General features: G+C 39.7%; 1 protein-coding gene across 1 annotated transcript; it reads right to left on the bottom strand.

Moving 5' to 3' along the window:
- Positions 1–7,087: 7,087 nt before the first annotated feature.
- On the bottom strand, positions 7,088–13,278 carry ccnp (cyclin P). The gene is made up of 9 exons (XM_053501218.1): positions 13,169–13,278; positions 12,939–13,073; positions 10,388–10,442; positions 8,730–8,914; positions 8,551–8,649; positions 8,274–8,429; positions 7,963–8,121; positions 7,696–7,874; positions 7,088–7,409 (listed from the first exon to the last, which is right to left on the bottom strand). Exons 1-9 carry the CDS (start codon positions 13,214–13,216, stop codon positions 7,241–7,243), a joined length of 1,185 nt encoding a protein of 394 aa, XP_053357193.1. The 5' UTR covers positions 13,217–13,278; the 3' UTR covers positions 7,088–7,240.
- Positions 13,279–15,365: the final 2,087 nt, after the last annotated feature.

Genomic DNA, 15,365 nt, shown 5'->3' on the forward strand with positions numbered 1-15,365 from the left:
AGTTGCACGTGCACGAAGCAATAAGTGAAGTGACCGTGCCCTTATCAGATAAACAGTGCTGTTTGTACAAACATTGTGTAGAATGTATTTAACTGATGTATACATACTTTACATTCATTTAATCACCTGTTAGGTACATTCAGTAAATCTAGACTACATCAGAAGCACGCGTGGCATCGTGGTCACGGTCCGCGTGCTGCTCTCCGAGAGCAGCGCTTCCTACCAATGAGGAGGTACAATTCTCACGTACACGTGAGTAGAAAAGTCTCGGGGCGTGGCCACCGCAACCGCACGTGTTCGGAGCCGTGTAGAGTGTGGAGGTGGCTCGCGCTTCACAGGAAAAAAAACACATGCAGAAGTTCACCAATGTTTTAAAGCCACTGGTGATAAAAAGCTCAAATTCAAGCATAAAGTCATAGTATTTAGAAAACTGTTTTTATATTTAGATTTAAAAGTAATAATATATTGAAAAAATATAATATCTGGTTGAGGAACAGTGGCTTATTACAGGGCTATAACAGTTAGCCCTGTTGACTTGCACCTCCAGTGTTTTGGTTTGATTCCCACCTGATCTGTGTGCATGGAGTTTGCATGTTTTTCCTGTGCTCAGTTGGTTTATTTTGGGTACCACAGTTACCTCCCACAGTCTAAAGACTTGCATAGTGTACCTCGCAAGTCTCCTGGGATAGGCTCCTGGCACCCATGACCCTGGATAAAGTGGTACGGATGACGAGTGAGTGAGTGATATCTGATGTTATGAGAAAAAGGTTGCAGGGATTTGAGGATAAAGTTGTATTTTTATGAGAAAAATGTCAATATTAGGGCGAATAGTAAGTATAAAATCTGTGCATTATTGCGACATTGAACATTTGGTTATAAAGTATATATACAGGTGAAATGTAAAAAATTTAAACATTTATTTCAGTAATACAACTTGAAAGGTAAAACTAATAAATAAGATAGACTTATTACATGCAAATCAAGATAGTTTAAGCTGTGATTTGTCATGATTGAGATGATTATGGCATACAGCTTATGAAAACCCTAAATCCATGTAAAGTTTTTCTAAAGTTACGTAGTAGAAGAGGCGAGAGACCGTATTCTCAGTGCCTGTGCAGACCAGCCAGCACCTGTGTTCACTGAGATATTTAAAATATCTTTATCTCAGTCTGTGATCCCCACATGCTTCAAAGAGTCCATCATTGTTCCTGTCCCGAAGAAACCTCATCCAGCTTCTCTCAATGACTATCGCCCTGTAGCCCTCACCTCAGTAGTGATGAAGTGCTTCGAACGCCTGGTCAGAGACTTCATCATTTCTTCACTACCGGACACACTGGACCCACAACAGTTCGCTTACCGTCCAAATCGTTCCACAGACGATGCAATCTCACATCTCCTCCACACATCACTTACTCACTTGGACACTAGAAGGGGGAATTATGTTAAAATGCTCTTCATCGACTACAGCTCTGCATTTAATACCATAATTCCCTCCACACTCACCACCAAGCTGGAGCACCTGGGACTCAGCTCATCTATGTGTCAGTGGATCTCCAACTTTCTAACTGGCAGACCACAGGCAGTAAGGATGGGCGGACACGTCTCAGCCTCCATCACTCTCAGCACTGGAGCCCCCCAGGGTTGTGTTCTGAGCCCCCTGCTGTACTCTTTGTACACATATGACTGTGTGGCCACTACCAGCTCCACCACCATCATTAAGTTTGCTGACAACACCGTCATGGTGGGCCTGATCTCTGATAACAACAAGACGGCCTACCTGAAGGAGATTAGGAATCTGGAGGACTGGTGCCAGAGGAACAACCTCCTTTTAAACGTCAGTAAGACAAAGGAGTTGATAGTGGACTTCAGCACCAAGCAGGAGAGGAACTACCAGACCCCCGTCATCAATGAGAGACCAGTGGAGAGAGTGGACAGCTTCAAATACCTTGGTGTTCACATTACGCAGGACCTGTCATGGTCCTGTCACATCAACAGACTTCATCTGGTGAAAAAGGCCCGACAGCGTCTCTACCACCTCAGACGCTTGAGAGACTTTCGACTGCCCTCCAAGGTGCTCAGTAACTTTTACTCCTGCACCATAGAGAGCATCCTGACAAGAAACATCTCAACCTGGTTCGGGAACAGCACCATGCAGGACAGACGAGCTCTACTGAGGGTTGCACGATCAGCTGAGCGCACCATCCGCACAGAGCTCCCTGACCTGCACTCAATCTACAGCAGGCGGTGCTGAACTAAGGCCAGGAAGATAGTAAAGGACCTCAGCCATCCCAACAATTGACTGTTCTCTCTGTTGAGGTCAGGAAAGCGATTCCGCTCCCTGAAGGCCAACACAGAGAGACTGAGGAGAAGCTTCTTCCCGTAGGCAATACGGTCTCTCAATCACAATCACACCACCACACAGTACTGACCCACACATATGGTTTTTACACACACACTGGACATTCTGGACATTTGTTTACACTAGTGGCCACTGCACAACTACACTTCGTGGTCATCAAATCACTCAAATCACTCCATCACAAGTCACTTTAAATAAATCACTTTAAGCATATTTGCACTGCATAAGTCACTTTTAATATGTGGATTGCACAACCATGGACATTACCATTCTTTTATTACCATTTATTCAGCTGCTCTTATTGTTTGACATTTTTTCATATATTCTCCATATATTTTCTATATTGTGTATTTTTGAGTACAGTTATTTTATTTTTAACTTTTATTTGTATATTTTTATTTTATTCTTCCCTAGTTAAACTTACAGTTTATTTTAATTTTCATAAAAGGTCACGAGCAGTTGTCTAAGCATTTCACTGCATATCGTACTGTGTATGACTGTGTATGTGACAAATAAAATTTGAATTTGAATTTGAGTTTCTCGGTCTGTCCGCTGTGCTTCGGTAAGCTTTTCTGGCGCCAGGAGAGACTCAGTCAAACACACACACGTTGTCTGTCAGAAAGGTCTCTGTTTATTAACAGCAAAAGATGGGGTTTATATATGTTTGACCAAACGCCTGCACCATAGACATATGTTACTACAAAGAACATGAACCACTGTAAATGTCCTGGTGAGATCCTGAAGAATCAAAGGAGAGGAAGATAGAGAGGTGTCCGTCCAGAGACAGATCACAAGATGTTGGCTCGAGTTAGGGGGAGGGGGGGAAGGAGACAGAGGGGGAGAGAGACATAAAGAGAGAATGGGAAGCTGAGTGTGGGAGCGTTCACACCTTAAAGAGCAGATCCAAGAGGAGACAGGAAGATAGCAGCAGGAAAGATTTAACACATTGATATCAGATCTATGAGGAAGTAGAAATTACTCCTTTATATATAAAATAACTCTAACAATCCACAATCCACAAAATTAGAATATTACATGCAATTAATAAAACAAGGATTGTACATAGAACATATCAGACCTCTGAAAAGTATAAGTATGCTTATAAACTCAGTACTTGGTTTGGGTCCCTTTTGCAGCAATTACTGCCTCACTGTGGTGTGGCATGGAAGCTATCAGCCTGTGGCACTGCTAAGGTCCTATGAAAGACCAGGATGCTTTAATAGCATCCTTCAGCTCTTGATGTGGTGGCTCTTGATGCACTGACTCCAGCCTCAGTCCACTCCTTGTGAAAGTCCCCAAAACTTTTGAATGGCCTTTTCCTAACAATCCTCTCCAGGCTGCGGCTGCGGTCATCCCTGCTGCTTGTACGCCTTTTTCTTCCACACTTTTCCTTTCCACATAACTTTGTATTAATGTGCTTCAAAACAATTACCTTTTGTGGCTTCCCCCTCCTTATGGAGGATGTCAATGATGGTTTTCTGCACAACTGTCAGGTCAGCAGTCCTTCCCATGATTGTGCTTCCTATTGAACCAGACTGAGAGACCATTTAAAAGCTCAGGAACCCTTTGCAGATGTTATGGCTTAATTAGCTGATTAGAGTGGGACACGTTAAACCTCAGAATATTGAACCTTTTCACAATATTAACATTTTTTTTAGATTGTGGATTTGGCGTTTTCATGAGCTGTATACCATAATCATCTAAATTCTAACAAATCAGCTTAACTATCTTGCTTTGCATGATATGAGAGTCTATCTCATATGTTAGTTTCACCTTTTTTAGTTGCATTACTGAAATAAATGAACTTTTGCATGATATTCAAATTTTTCTAATTGTGTGTGTATATACAATATATCTTGTATATAGGGGGAGTTGATAGCTCAGACGGCTAAGCTCTAGGATGTTGGTTTTGGGAGCTGAAGATCCAGGTCTGAGCCCTGACGTTGGAGAGTTGCCACACCCCGTACTACCCATCCACTGTATGCAGTGCCGGTCCTATCAGTGCCAAGTTGTTCTGCTGGGGCACACCTCCCCAAATTGTTTCCACAATAAAATCAAAGATCCCACAATAAAAAATAAAAATTAAAAGCACAAGATTGCCTGAATTACTTTTTATGCTAAAGTTCTTACCCTTAACGAAAGCAATGGAGCGGCACAATGGAATAGTGATAAGCACTGTGGCCTAACACCTACAGGGTCAAGGGTTCGATTCCTGCCTCATGTCTGTGTGCATGAAGTTTACATATTCTTCCCACATTTGGTCAGTTGCCTCCAGGTACACTGGATTCCTCTTACAGTCCAAAGATAAAGATTAGGCTAATAAAGATCCTTCCCAAAGGAGTGGAGCAAGAGGGTACCAACTTTGCGATGTTCAGGTGTCCACATATTTTTGTACATGTAATATACTGCACATATATAATAAATTGACTGATTTCCTCCAAGTTCATGTAGTGCTTTAATTTAAATAAAACTCTTCTATAGTCATTGTCATTTCTAAATTCTAATAATTCAGTACTGATTTGCCTGAAACTTTCATATTACACTCACCTAAAGGATTATTAGGAACACCATACTAATACGGTGTTTGACCCACTTTCTCCTTCAGAACTGCCTTAATTCTACGTGGCATTGATTCAACAAGGTGCTGAAAGCATTCTTTAGAAATGTTGGCCCATATTGCATATTGCAGTTGATGGAGATTTGTGGGAAGCTCCCGTTTCACCACATCCCAAAGATGCTCTATTGGGATGCTCTATCTGGTGACTGTGGGGGCCATTTAAGTATAGTGAACTCATTGAAACCAATTTGAAATGATTCGAGCTTTGTGACATGGTGCATTATCCTGCTGGTAGTAGCCATCAGAGGATGGGTACATGGTGATCATAAAGGGATGGACATGGTCAGAAACAATGCTCAGGCAACATTTTTCCAGTCTTTAACTGTCCAATTTGGTGAGCTCGTGCAAATTGTAGCCTCTTTTTCCTATTTGTGGTGGAGATGAGTGGTATCCGGTGGGGTCTTTTGCTGTTGTAGCCCATCCGCCTCAAGGTTGTGCGTGTTGTGGCTTTACAAATGCTTTGGTGCATACCTCAGTTGTAACGAGTGGTTATCTCAGTCAAAGTTGCTCTTCTATCAGCTTGAATCAGTCGGCCCAGTCTCCTCTGACCTCTAGCATCAAGGCATTTTTGCGCACAGGACTGCCGCATCCTGGATGTTTTTCCTTTTTCACACCATTCTTTGTAAACCCTAGAAATGGTTGTGCATGAAAATCCCAGTAACTGAGCAGATTGTAAAATACTCATACCGGCCCGTCTGGCACCAACAACCATGCCACGCTCAAAATTGCTTAAATCACCTTTCTTTCCCATTCTGACATTCAGGGGATTGTCTTGATCAGGACCACACCCCTAAATGCATTGAAGCAACTGCCATGTGATTGTTTGATTTGATCATTGCATTAATGAGAAGTTGAGCAGGTGTTCCTAATAATCCTTTAGGTGACTGTATTTGTATGTAAAGTATTTCTTTATCTCTGCTGCTCTGATATGCACCACTCAGTCATATTATGGCTTTTAGTATACATAGCATATTATATTTATATATACACAGTGGAACCTTAAATTGCGAGCATAATTTGTTCAGGAAGAGTGCTTGTATATCGCAACACTCATATTAAAGCGAATTTGACTTTATAAGCGATGCACGCAAACAGATCATTACCCACAATTGCGCAGCAAGAGAGAGAGAACAAGAGAATGAAGCACATGATACTTGTATATCAAGATTTGCTCATTTATCAAGCCAAAAATTATTTAAAAATTTTGCTCTTTACTCGCAACCCAAGGTTCCACTGTATATACATTTTCAGGAACTACCAAGTGCTCCAAGGAAGAAAAAAATGGTTAACCAGTGACAGGATCATAGGCAGCCAGGCTCAAGGTTGCACATGGGTAGTGAAGGCTGGCCTGTGTAGTCCGATCAAATAGAAGAGCTACTGTAGCTCAGATTGCTAAAAAGGTTTATACTGGTTCCCATAGAAAGTTGTCAGAACAGACCAGTCATTACTGTTTTGGTGCCAAAAGTGGGACCTAGTCAATATTATGGTTGCATGCTGGTAAGCACGGTCACCTTGCACCTCGAGTATCCCAGAGGGTCTATGTGCATGGAGTTTGCAAGTTCTCTCTGGGCTTGGTGGGTTTCCTCCCACAGTCCAGACATGCAGGTTAGGCTAAAACACACACAATGTATGCAGGGTTAAAAAAATTAAATTCAAACCTCATACAAGAATGAGATTTGGTTGATATGTTGGCCATAGTATTCCTCTTTCTTTACAGTTTATAGTTAAACTAAATGTTATGAAAAAAATTTTTTTTTTTTAGCTCATTAACTTTGACAGCAAAGGAAGAATGTCTTGTTAGAGACCGACGATTGATCGGCCATAACACTAACCCATCTGCCCAACTTTATATAGGTTCCCCTTGTGTTGCCCAAACAGCTCTGACGCATCAAGGCATGGACTCCACTTACGGACTATTACAAAACTTAGGAGCCAATACATTGGATGCTTCCATAAATGTACAAGTGTAATGAGAGAAAACCTAATAGACACTTTTCCCCAACCCCCCCCCCCACCCCCATTTTTTCCCCCCACACGAAAAGAGGGGCCAAAAATAAATAAATAAATAAAGTGACAAACCACAGAAAACAACCTTCATAAACAAACTTACATTTTCAATATTTAACAAAGTACTTTTAATTCACATATTTAAAATAGTTACAAACACAATTTAAACTTTTTTGGACAAGATGACCTAAAAGAGTTACAAGATACAAATATAAACATTTAGTTATAGACGGTACTTTTTTTACTGTTAATATAGTTCAGGTCTGCAGGCTCAGAAGACAGGGAGCGCTCTTCAGTGTAGGGTGCAGACTCGCATACAGCGTCTCCTTTGTAGAGAATTTAACAAACGTTGCTCGAGTTTCTTGGGTGTGAGCCCTCGCTGCTGCAGCAGCCATGATGTGCATGATTGTGAGGAGTGTTGCCTCGCTGCACACAGTGAAACAAGACTTTATTTAGTTAGAACAACCTAAGGATTAATCAATTTCTTGGTATTTAATTCCTAATGTAATGACATCTCAGGCAAAAAATTTAGAAGAAATATCTAAGAGTATTTGTTATGAAACAAGCCTTTTTAGCTGCATGATCCCCATAATTCGGGGAATTTATAGAAGCCAACTAATGTACTCAATTCTAATTTGCTTAAACATTTGGATTACAATTTAGAGTAGCATGTAGATCAACAATCAAGATGTATTAGAGAGTTCTTTAATACCTGCCCAGGTTTATAGTAGATGCGATACACCAGGCTGCCTCACTTTCAGGTGTGTGGGGCTCCGGAATTATATAGCGTGCGAGACGGAGAGCAGCAGCAGCGAGCTGAACCGGGAAAAAACACACACACTTCGCTTCAAGGAGAGAGAGCTCCAACAGATACCGTGCCATGCAGATTACCTACAAGTTATACAGTGTGTAAATCATTATGCTGATTGTACAGAGAACTGTTTATCTAAATATACTTAAAATCAGTATTGGTGTGCACCTTTTCACCACAGCGCGCGATGTATGCTGACAGTAGCAAGAAGTGAATGGGTGGTGTGTGAGACAGGTCAAACTTCAGTGTGCATAAAACCCTGCGCTCCATCCGCAACAACTGCTTCTTACTGTAAGTGTTTGCCATCAGGTAGCACAGCTCAGATACCTGAAGCACACGTGCACACACAGCTGACCACTCAGAGCACTAACGTAACAGTGTTTGTGAAACGTTGTACATCATACAGCATACATACAGGCTCCAGATCTCCCTCCAAAACAGAACAGATTGGTTATCTAATGTTTTATTTGATGCGTTACCTCTGGAAGCAGGCATTCTTCTTTCTTTGCGGCAAGAAACAGACACACAACGCCAAGCAGCTGTAAACTGGAAATGGAGATTTTGATCTGCTGGAGCACACGGTTCAGCAGGTGCACAGCTAAATAAAGTGTCTCCTCCGAAAAGTTAAATGCTTCCTGTGTGGTAATGGAGAAAAATAGCACTGCAGTTCACATTAAATCAGAGCATGCTGAATTAAAAAGAACTATTGCAAGGATTTCAAATCACTAGATATACAAGATGAGCTTCGTTGCTTACATGAACCTGAACGAGCCAGTCCACCAAAATGGCACGCGTCGTTTCCGTAAATGGCTTTGGCAGGTCGCTGCTTGACAGAGCAAGGTGCGGCTGACTTCTCTGAAAAACACATCAGTGTAAACATTAGAATCCAACTGAAACGCTAAACTGAATAAAAGTGGCAAAATCGTCAAGGTTACCATCATGTCCGAAAAAATGTCCCACGTGTACGTGCGATCGTACAGCATCCCAAGTTTGCTCATTGCCACTTCTATCTCTCTGCGAACCAGCTCGGGAACAAGATCCCTTAACGTGGGTGCAAGCTGTAGACCATGCAGGTGACTTAACACAGCTTCCTCCTCATAATGCTTTACTGCTGGAACACCTAATAAACGCACACCTCAATCACTGAGAGCAAACAACAATCTCACCCTTAACATTGACTATGTTTTTTTTTTTTTTTTTTAGTTAACCAAATTAAATAGCACAACAGTAGCACCAAGAACGGATTATAAACATGTGATTTTACCATTTATCAACAAGCTTATCAGAAGTGCATTGTGTTATTGACTAACCCAAGAGCAGCATTTGTGTATAGCAAAGTTTGACCATGACTAAATGTACTTATTTACACCATGTGAATTTATAAATATGATTGGTTAGACGTTGTTTAATGTACCAACAGCATCTGTCAGTAGTACTGGAATCAAAGCAAATCAACTACTTCAGGACACATGACTTATTCTGGCGTCTTGGTAATAGGACAAACTGCATGTTTTTCTTTTACAGGCAGAAAAAAAATGCTATTGAGAACCTGTATAACTGAGACATAACACTTTAGGACTTGCTGTTATAGGAAAAATTATCAACTTTTGGGTGTTAGTAATGCTTCTTTACACTGCGATTTAATTAAACACCTCCAAACACATCTTAGTATTAATACGTCAACGTAAAATGAACGTTTGAACATTTAGTCGCAGTTACTCCATCAATCTCCACTAAACTGATGAAGTATGCAAGTTCATCTATCAAACAGTCCCTTAGAAATCACAGTAAATATCGGGTATATGGAGTCTGCCAGTAAGCAGCCATGTTGAAATAAATTACTTTAAAGCATTCAGAGGGGCTAAATACACCTCCATACATATTAAAAGCATACATTTAGTTAACATTTCAACAAGTAGACTAGGCAACCATTCAGCCATAACCATATAAATCACCAAATATCTGTCTAGTTTGACTAGAATCGATCATACTTGGGTGTTGTGTTTCATTAAAGATGATACTTTTCATCCAGGCAAGAGATCTACACTTCATGCCACACTATGGCCAAAAGTTTGCGGACACCTGACTCTCTTACCCACAAAAATGTCTGGTAAAAAATTGGTCAGAAATGTTCTGATAGGCAAATATTAAACATTTCAGACCTGTTTTAGACTCACTTTAAAATCTTCAAATCAATCATTTTTGTATATTTGTAGGATAAATACACGTTAATTTTGATTCAGACATTTTTTTTCATGACTATGTGAAAGAAAATGTACAGTTTTCACAATTAAATAGGCAATGTTTCAAATGTCCTGAATGTTTTAAAGGAATCGACTTTCATTTCCTATACTTCAAGCAATTAGAAAGCATTTACTTAACAGGAACAAAAAAAGAAAAGAAAAAAAGGGTAACCTTAGCTCTTCTGCAAAGGCAAGACAAATTAGACTTTATAGTGCGACTCTGGGGGTTTGCTCCCTCAAACATTTGGCACTCTGTTGCATGTAGATTTTAAAATATACATTTTAACACTATACAAAATTATGAATTAGATAACATTGTGAAGTCTGCAAGGTGTGCAAGAGCCTCAGACCTGATCCACACTCCATAATGATTCCATCTTCTGCCAATAACAGCAACTGCTGGACCTGCATAAAAGAAATCACTGTACAACACCAAACTGGAAAATTGTTACAGACCATTACAAGACATTTTAACCATTATATTTTAGCCTTTACATTAAAAATTTATTTCCATGTTTCCATGATTTCCATGCTCAGCTGCCTATGCTAGTGGCAATGTGGCTCTCTCTCAGGTTGTCCAGCTTCTTCACACGGACTGGCCAAGATAAATTGCCTCTAGATGCACATGTGCACAAATAAACATATGCACATATTGGCCTGCAAATAACTGGTTCCCCATCCATTTCATACCTAGCATTCCCAAGACAGGGTCCAGAGCCACCATTTCCCTGATCAGGACGATGTGGTTACTGAAAATAAGGGAGCAGGTGGCAGAGACTGGAGTTTTAAAGTATGATGGGAAGGCAGTTAACTTTTTCGTGAAACTCTTAATGCCAATGTTCTTTTCAGCATTGAAGTCTAATTTAGTTATTGCTAAAGCATACTCTTAAGTAGCGTGTACTGTGTCCATGTAAATTGACTGGTCAGTTGAAGTGCACAATCATTGGTAAATTTTAATTTCAAACATCAATTGTAACAAAAGCTTGCTAATAGCATTAATAGTTCCTTCAGGATACACAAGGATATCAGTCAACATAGTTAATAATCAATTCGGGAATAAAGTTTATATAAAGTTAGTTTATCCATCACAGCTTGCATCAGTCAAATATTTATTTTAGCCATCTACTTGGCAGATTTTACACATGCGATGCAGTCATGAAAACAGTGCTAGATGGAACACAAGCTTGTATTTCAATACTATAGACCTTAAGAGCATTTCAAACATCAAAACATTTCAACACATCTGGCTTGAATATGTAAACCCTTAAATTAAGAATTTACACAGACGGTTCTAAACATTCAACTATATTGGCTACATTTGTTATTCATGTCCGATGCTGCACAAATCAGTTAGATCAAAGAAGACAAGAAAGGAAGTGGGCATGAAGGTTAAATTTGTGTAGATTCCAAAACACATTGGAGGGTTGAATAATAAAACTAATGTATATAAATGATCCTCAACAATAATGTGGGATTAAGCAATTCATTAAATGGCAAGAGGGAGGGCCAAGAAAACTAGTGGGTGCATTTAACTTGACTCACTCCTAATAGATTAACAAGTAGTGTCAAAGCATATACATTTATTTGCCAACTATCAACTAAAACTACAAGATGCAACAGTTTCAACTATTTTTGTATTTGTAAAACTTCCCAGCCGACATAAAAAAACAGACTATTTAAAAGAATTGCTAGCAGTTGCTTTTTCCAATTAATGAATTTAGTATATTCTATAAAAATAAAAAAGTAAACACTTCTAAATCCCAAACTGCTGTTTTCTAGGCTGATAAGTTCTTAATTTTTAGGGGAAGTCTAGTACTTCTTACAAGATATGCATACTCTAAAAATGAGTGTTGATTTAATTGTTCATTGGTTTTCATTACATGAAAGTTAAGACAAAGTTATAGTCAAACACTTTAGTTATCAATGCAATTTTCTGCATTAAGAGAAAAAAAAATCTTGTGTAGAAAGGAGTCAATCAGCTAGTTCCTCAGTATGACTTAAAACCCCAGTAACGCCTGTGTAGAAACCTAAAGATGTTCAGTACTTTTGCTTGGAATGTCTGTGCATTTGGCTGCAGGATTAATCACATCACTTCCTAATTAGCCACACCTAAACCTTAATTTCAAGTTGAAAGACTGCAGAAGGTAAAACCCTCTCCCTCCACCAAGTTTATGGACTCAAGCAAAATGTTTTCATCCTCAATAAAACATCAAAGGCGATCACTTTTGGTCCATTTAATCGTTCTTAGATCAATTACTTAATTTTTTCTGTAACTGAACACAAAGCTCACACTCATCTGGTATGACTGGCAAGCAAATTGTACTTAGAGATGGTGAGAGTGCAGGTCATACGTGGCTCACTTAGTAGACCACAATTAAAAGAAAATTGCTGAAAATGGTTGTTTGCGCAGTGTTTTTCAATTTACCAAATACCTGTTTTGATTACAAGTTGTGAAGCAACAGCAACAACTTGTGAAAAGCAAAACGTTCAAAATACATTAATTAGTACAGAAAATCTAAAATACATAGATTTAGTAGTGTCTGGTGTATATACCCATTTGCTTTAGTGATGGTATACATTTGAGCTGACACAATCCACACCTTGATCAATGTTTGAACAAATTGCTCAGCAAGCTGCCTTAACTCTGAGTTAGGGGACTTTCTAAATATTTGTTATGACCGATCCCAAATTGTCTTAAAGTTAAATCTGAAATATCTAAATATCTAAACTTGGGGGATATAAAAATAAAGTGCAATTATGCAAAACGAGACATTTCACAATTTCTAAAGGAGCTGTGGTGAAGTTTTCAGAACAAGATTCTCTTTAAAGCCACTTGTATGGTGAACACCAAAAGCACGACACTATGAATCCCTCAGTCACACTCTAGCAGGAACAGTTTACCCATCTGTGCTCTGTATTGTCTGTATTGTCTGCTTTGTGCTGCTGTTTCTGCTTCTCTCCCTCTCTCGGCACCCCGCGCTCCCGCACAGCGCATGCGTTTGCCCACGTGCGCAAAGGGAACCTGGCTTCTTCTGTCTGTAGAAAAAAAAAACAACAACAACCTTTTAGCCCCCCATCCTTTAGAAATTATTTTACGCACACTCGGTTTAACTCAAATGCATATAATGTACCTTGCGGTCCAGCAGCGCCCTGGAATCACAAAAACCGGTTCTGGCCATGATGGAACCGGACACACACACACTCTCCAAGAACCTGCAGCTACCTGCTCAAGCGCACCTGCCACATCCGCTGCAATTTAATTAGTGCACGTGAGGGGGTAATTGACGACGGGCGGTCCTAGCGCACTGGAAAAAAAACGAGTTTTTAAATCTCCCTTGTTTAATTCTCTCGTGTGGGTTTAGGAGGTGGAAAGAAAAAAAAAGGAGTAATTTTCCCAGGAACATTATTGTACTGACTGGTTTAACTACTAGCGGCGTTTTATCCCGGAGTCCATCGGAAGCCATAGGTCCTCGTTTTATCAAACCGTACTGGTCATTTTAATAGAAACACTTCGTTTAACCGTTTAGGTAATAAACTCCCCCGTACTTTAAAGTTCTCTGTTTTCCACTTCTACAGTGAGTGAAACAGCGCCCCCCTAAACGTGATGTGTGAATGTGTGGTGAAACAATGTATTGCGTCTTTACCGTAGGGTTTATAAGTGTCTCACTCCTTTAGTATTAAAGCTATAATTTTTTATGAGAATTCGGGGAAAAAACTCTTGAAATTGTATTTAATTATTTTGTTTTAAATGCAAAATATTTTATACATAAACAGAAAATTTAAAAAGGAACAATTTTCCCCCTTTTCATAATAGAAATGACCTCACTTTTTATTTCTCTTAAACTAATTAAATTCAATAGGACGATAAGTCTTTTTCTACATATTTTTCACTGTTTATACATCATATCTATCCTCTCGTGTCTTTTACCTTTATTTTGGACTGTAAAATTTATAGTTCTGTGTCCTTTTTAATTTGTTGTAATTAATGATTTTTTTTATGTTGTTATTGCTGTTGTTGTTGTTGTTGTTATTGTTTACTGTATTTAATGTTTTGTATTCTATTTGTATTGTTTCAATTAAAGAAAATATTTAAAAACTGGGTTTATAAGTTTTTTGATTTGTTTTGTTTTGGGGGGGTGTTTACACACAGAAAATTGGCACAATGTACATAATGAACATTTGGCCTAGTTTCAAACGACGAGGAAGTATTTGTGTATATAACTAATTGAGTTTGTAAATAATTTGTTTAAAGGGGTCATACAGGCCTACATGCACTTTTTTAAGCTGTTTGGACTGAACTGTGTGTTAGGAGAGTGCATACACAACCACTCTACGATGATAAAGAGCCGCCCAGTGGTTTTCTTTTTATTTATTACAATTCAATTCAATTCAATTCAATTTTATTTGTATAGCGCTTTTAGCAATTTTCATTGCCGCAAAGCAGCTTTACATAGTCAAAAGAATTATTTAAGTTTGTATGAAATGTGAATTTGTATGAATCAAAATGGTCAGTTTGTCCCTGGTGAGCAAGCCGAGGGCGACAGTGGCAAGGAAAAACTCCCTGAGATGGTAATAGGAAGAAACCTTGAGAGGAACCAGACTCAACAGGGAACCCATCCTCATTTGGGTGAAACAGAAAGCAGTAAATGATCTGCATTTATACAGTGTGTAGGGTGGGAGGCAGTTTAGCTATAATAGCTGATGTTAATTGATGTTAATATGGAGTCCAGGTAGTTATTGAAGACCCAGGTAGACTTGTAAGAAGTTCCAGTCATGAACTATCGAACTGTCAAGTCCCCAGAGAAACAGTTGCCAACACCAGTCAAGGCCAGAACCATTTTCTAGGTGGAGAGAATCATTCCCAGACACCAGACGCATCCCAGAGAGACACACGGGGCATCCATGTGACGAGATCTTCAGCCAGAAGCGGGGCACCAGGATGGGTCAGACAGGTCCGGAGGGCAGAGGGAGTCTGGATCACTGGCAGCTCAGGAACGACATGTGTAGCTCAACAGAGAGAGAGAGAAAGAGTGAAAGGGGGGGACAGAAGGAGAGAGGAAAAAGAAAGAGGGGGGGAAAGAGAAGAAGAGGAGAGATGGCAGTTAGGTATGGTCACAGTCACACAATGTATAATGTGAATGTATATTAACTGTAGAGTGCAAGCAGAGACTCCGGCAGGACTAACTATGACAGCATAACTAAAAGGGAGAGCCAGAAGGAAACACAAACATGAGGGCTTCCTGAGATGTAAAGCAAACAATCACCTCACCGTCAGCAAACCTGAGTGATCAATGAGAGTGAGGAAGACAGCATCCAAACATACCAGTT

This window comes from Clarias gariepinus, chromosome 7, assembly GCF_024256425.1.
Source record: "Clarias gariepinus isolate MV-2021 ecotype Netherlands chromosome 7, CGAR_prim_01v2, whole genome shotgun sequence".
Taxonomy (NCBI): domain Eukaryota; kingdom Metazoa; phylum Chordata; class Actinopteri; order Siluriformes; family Clariidae; genus Clarias; species Clarias gariepinus.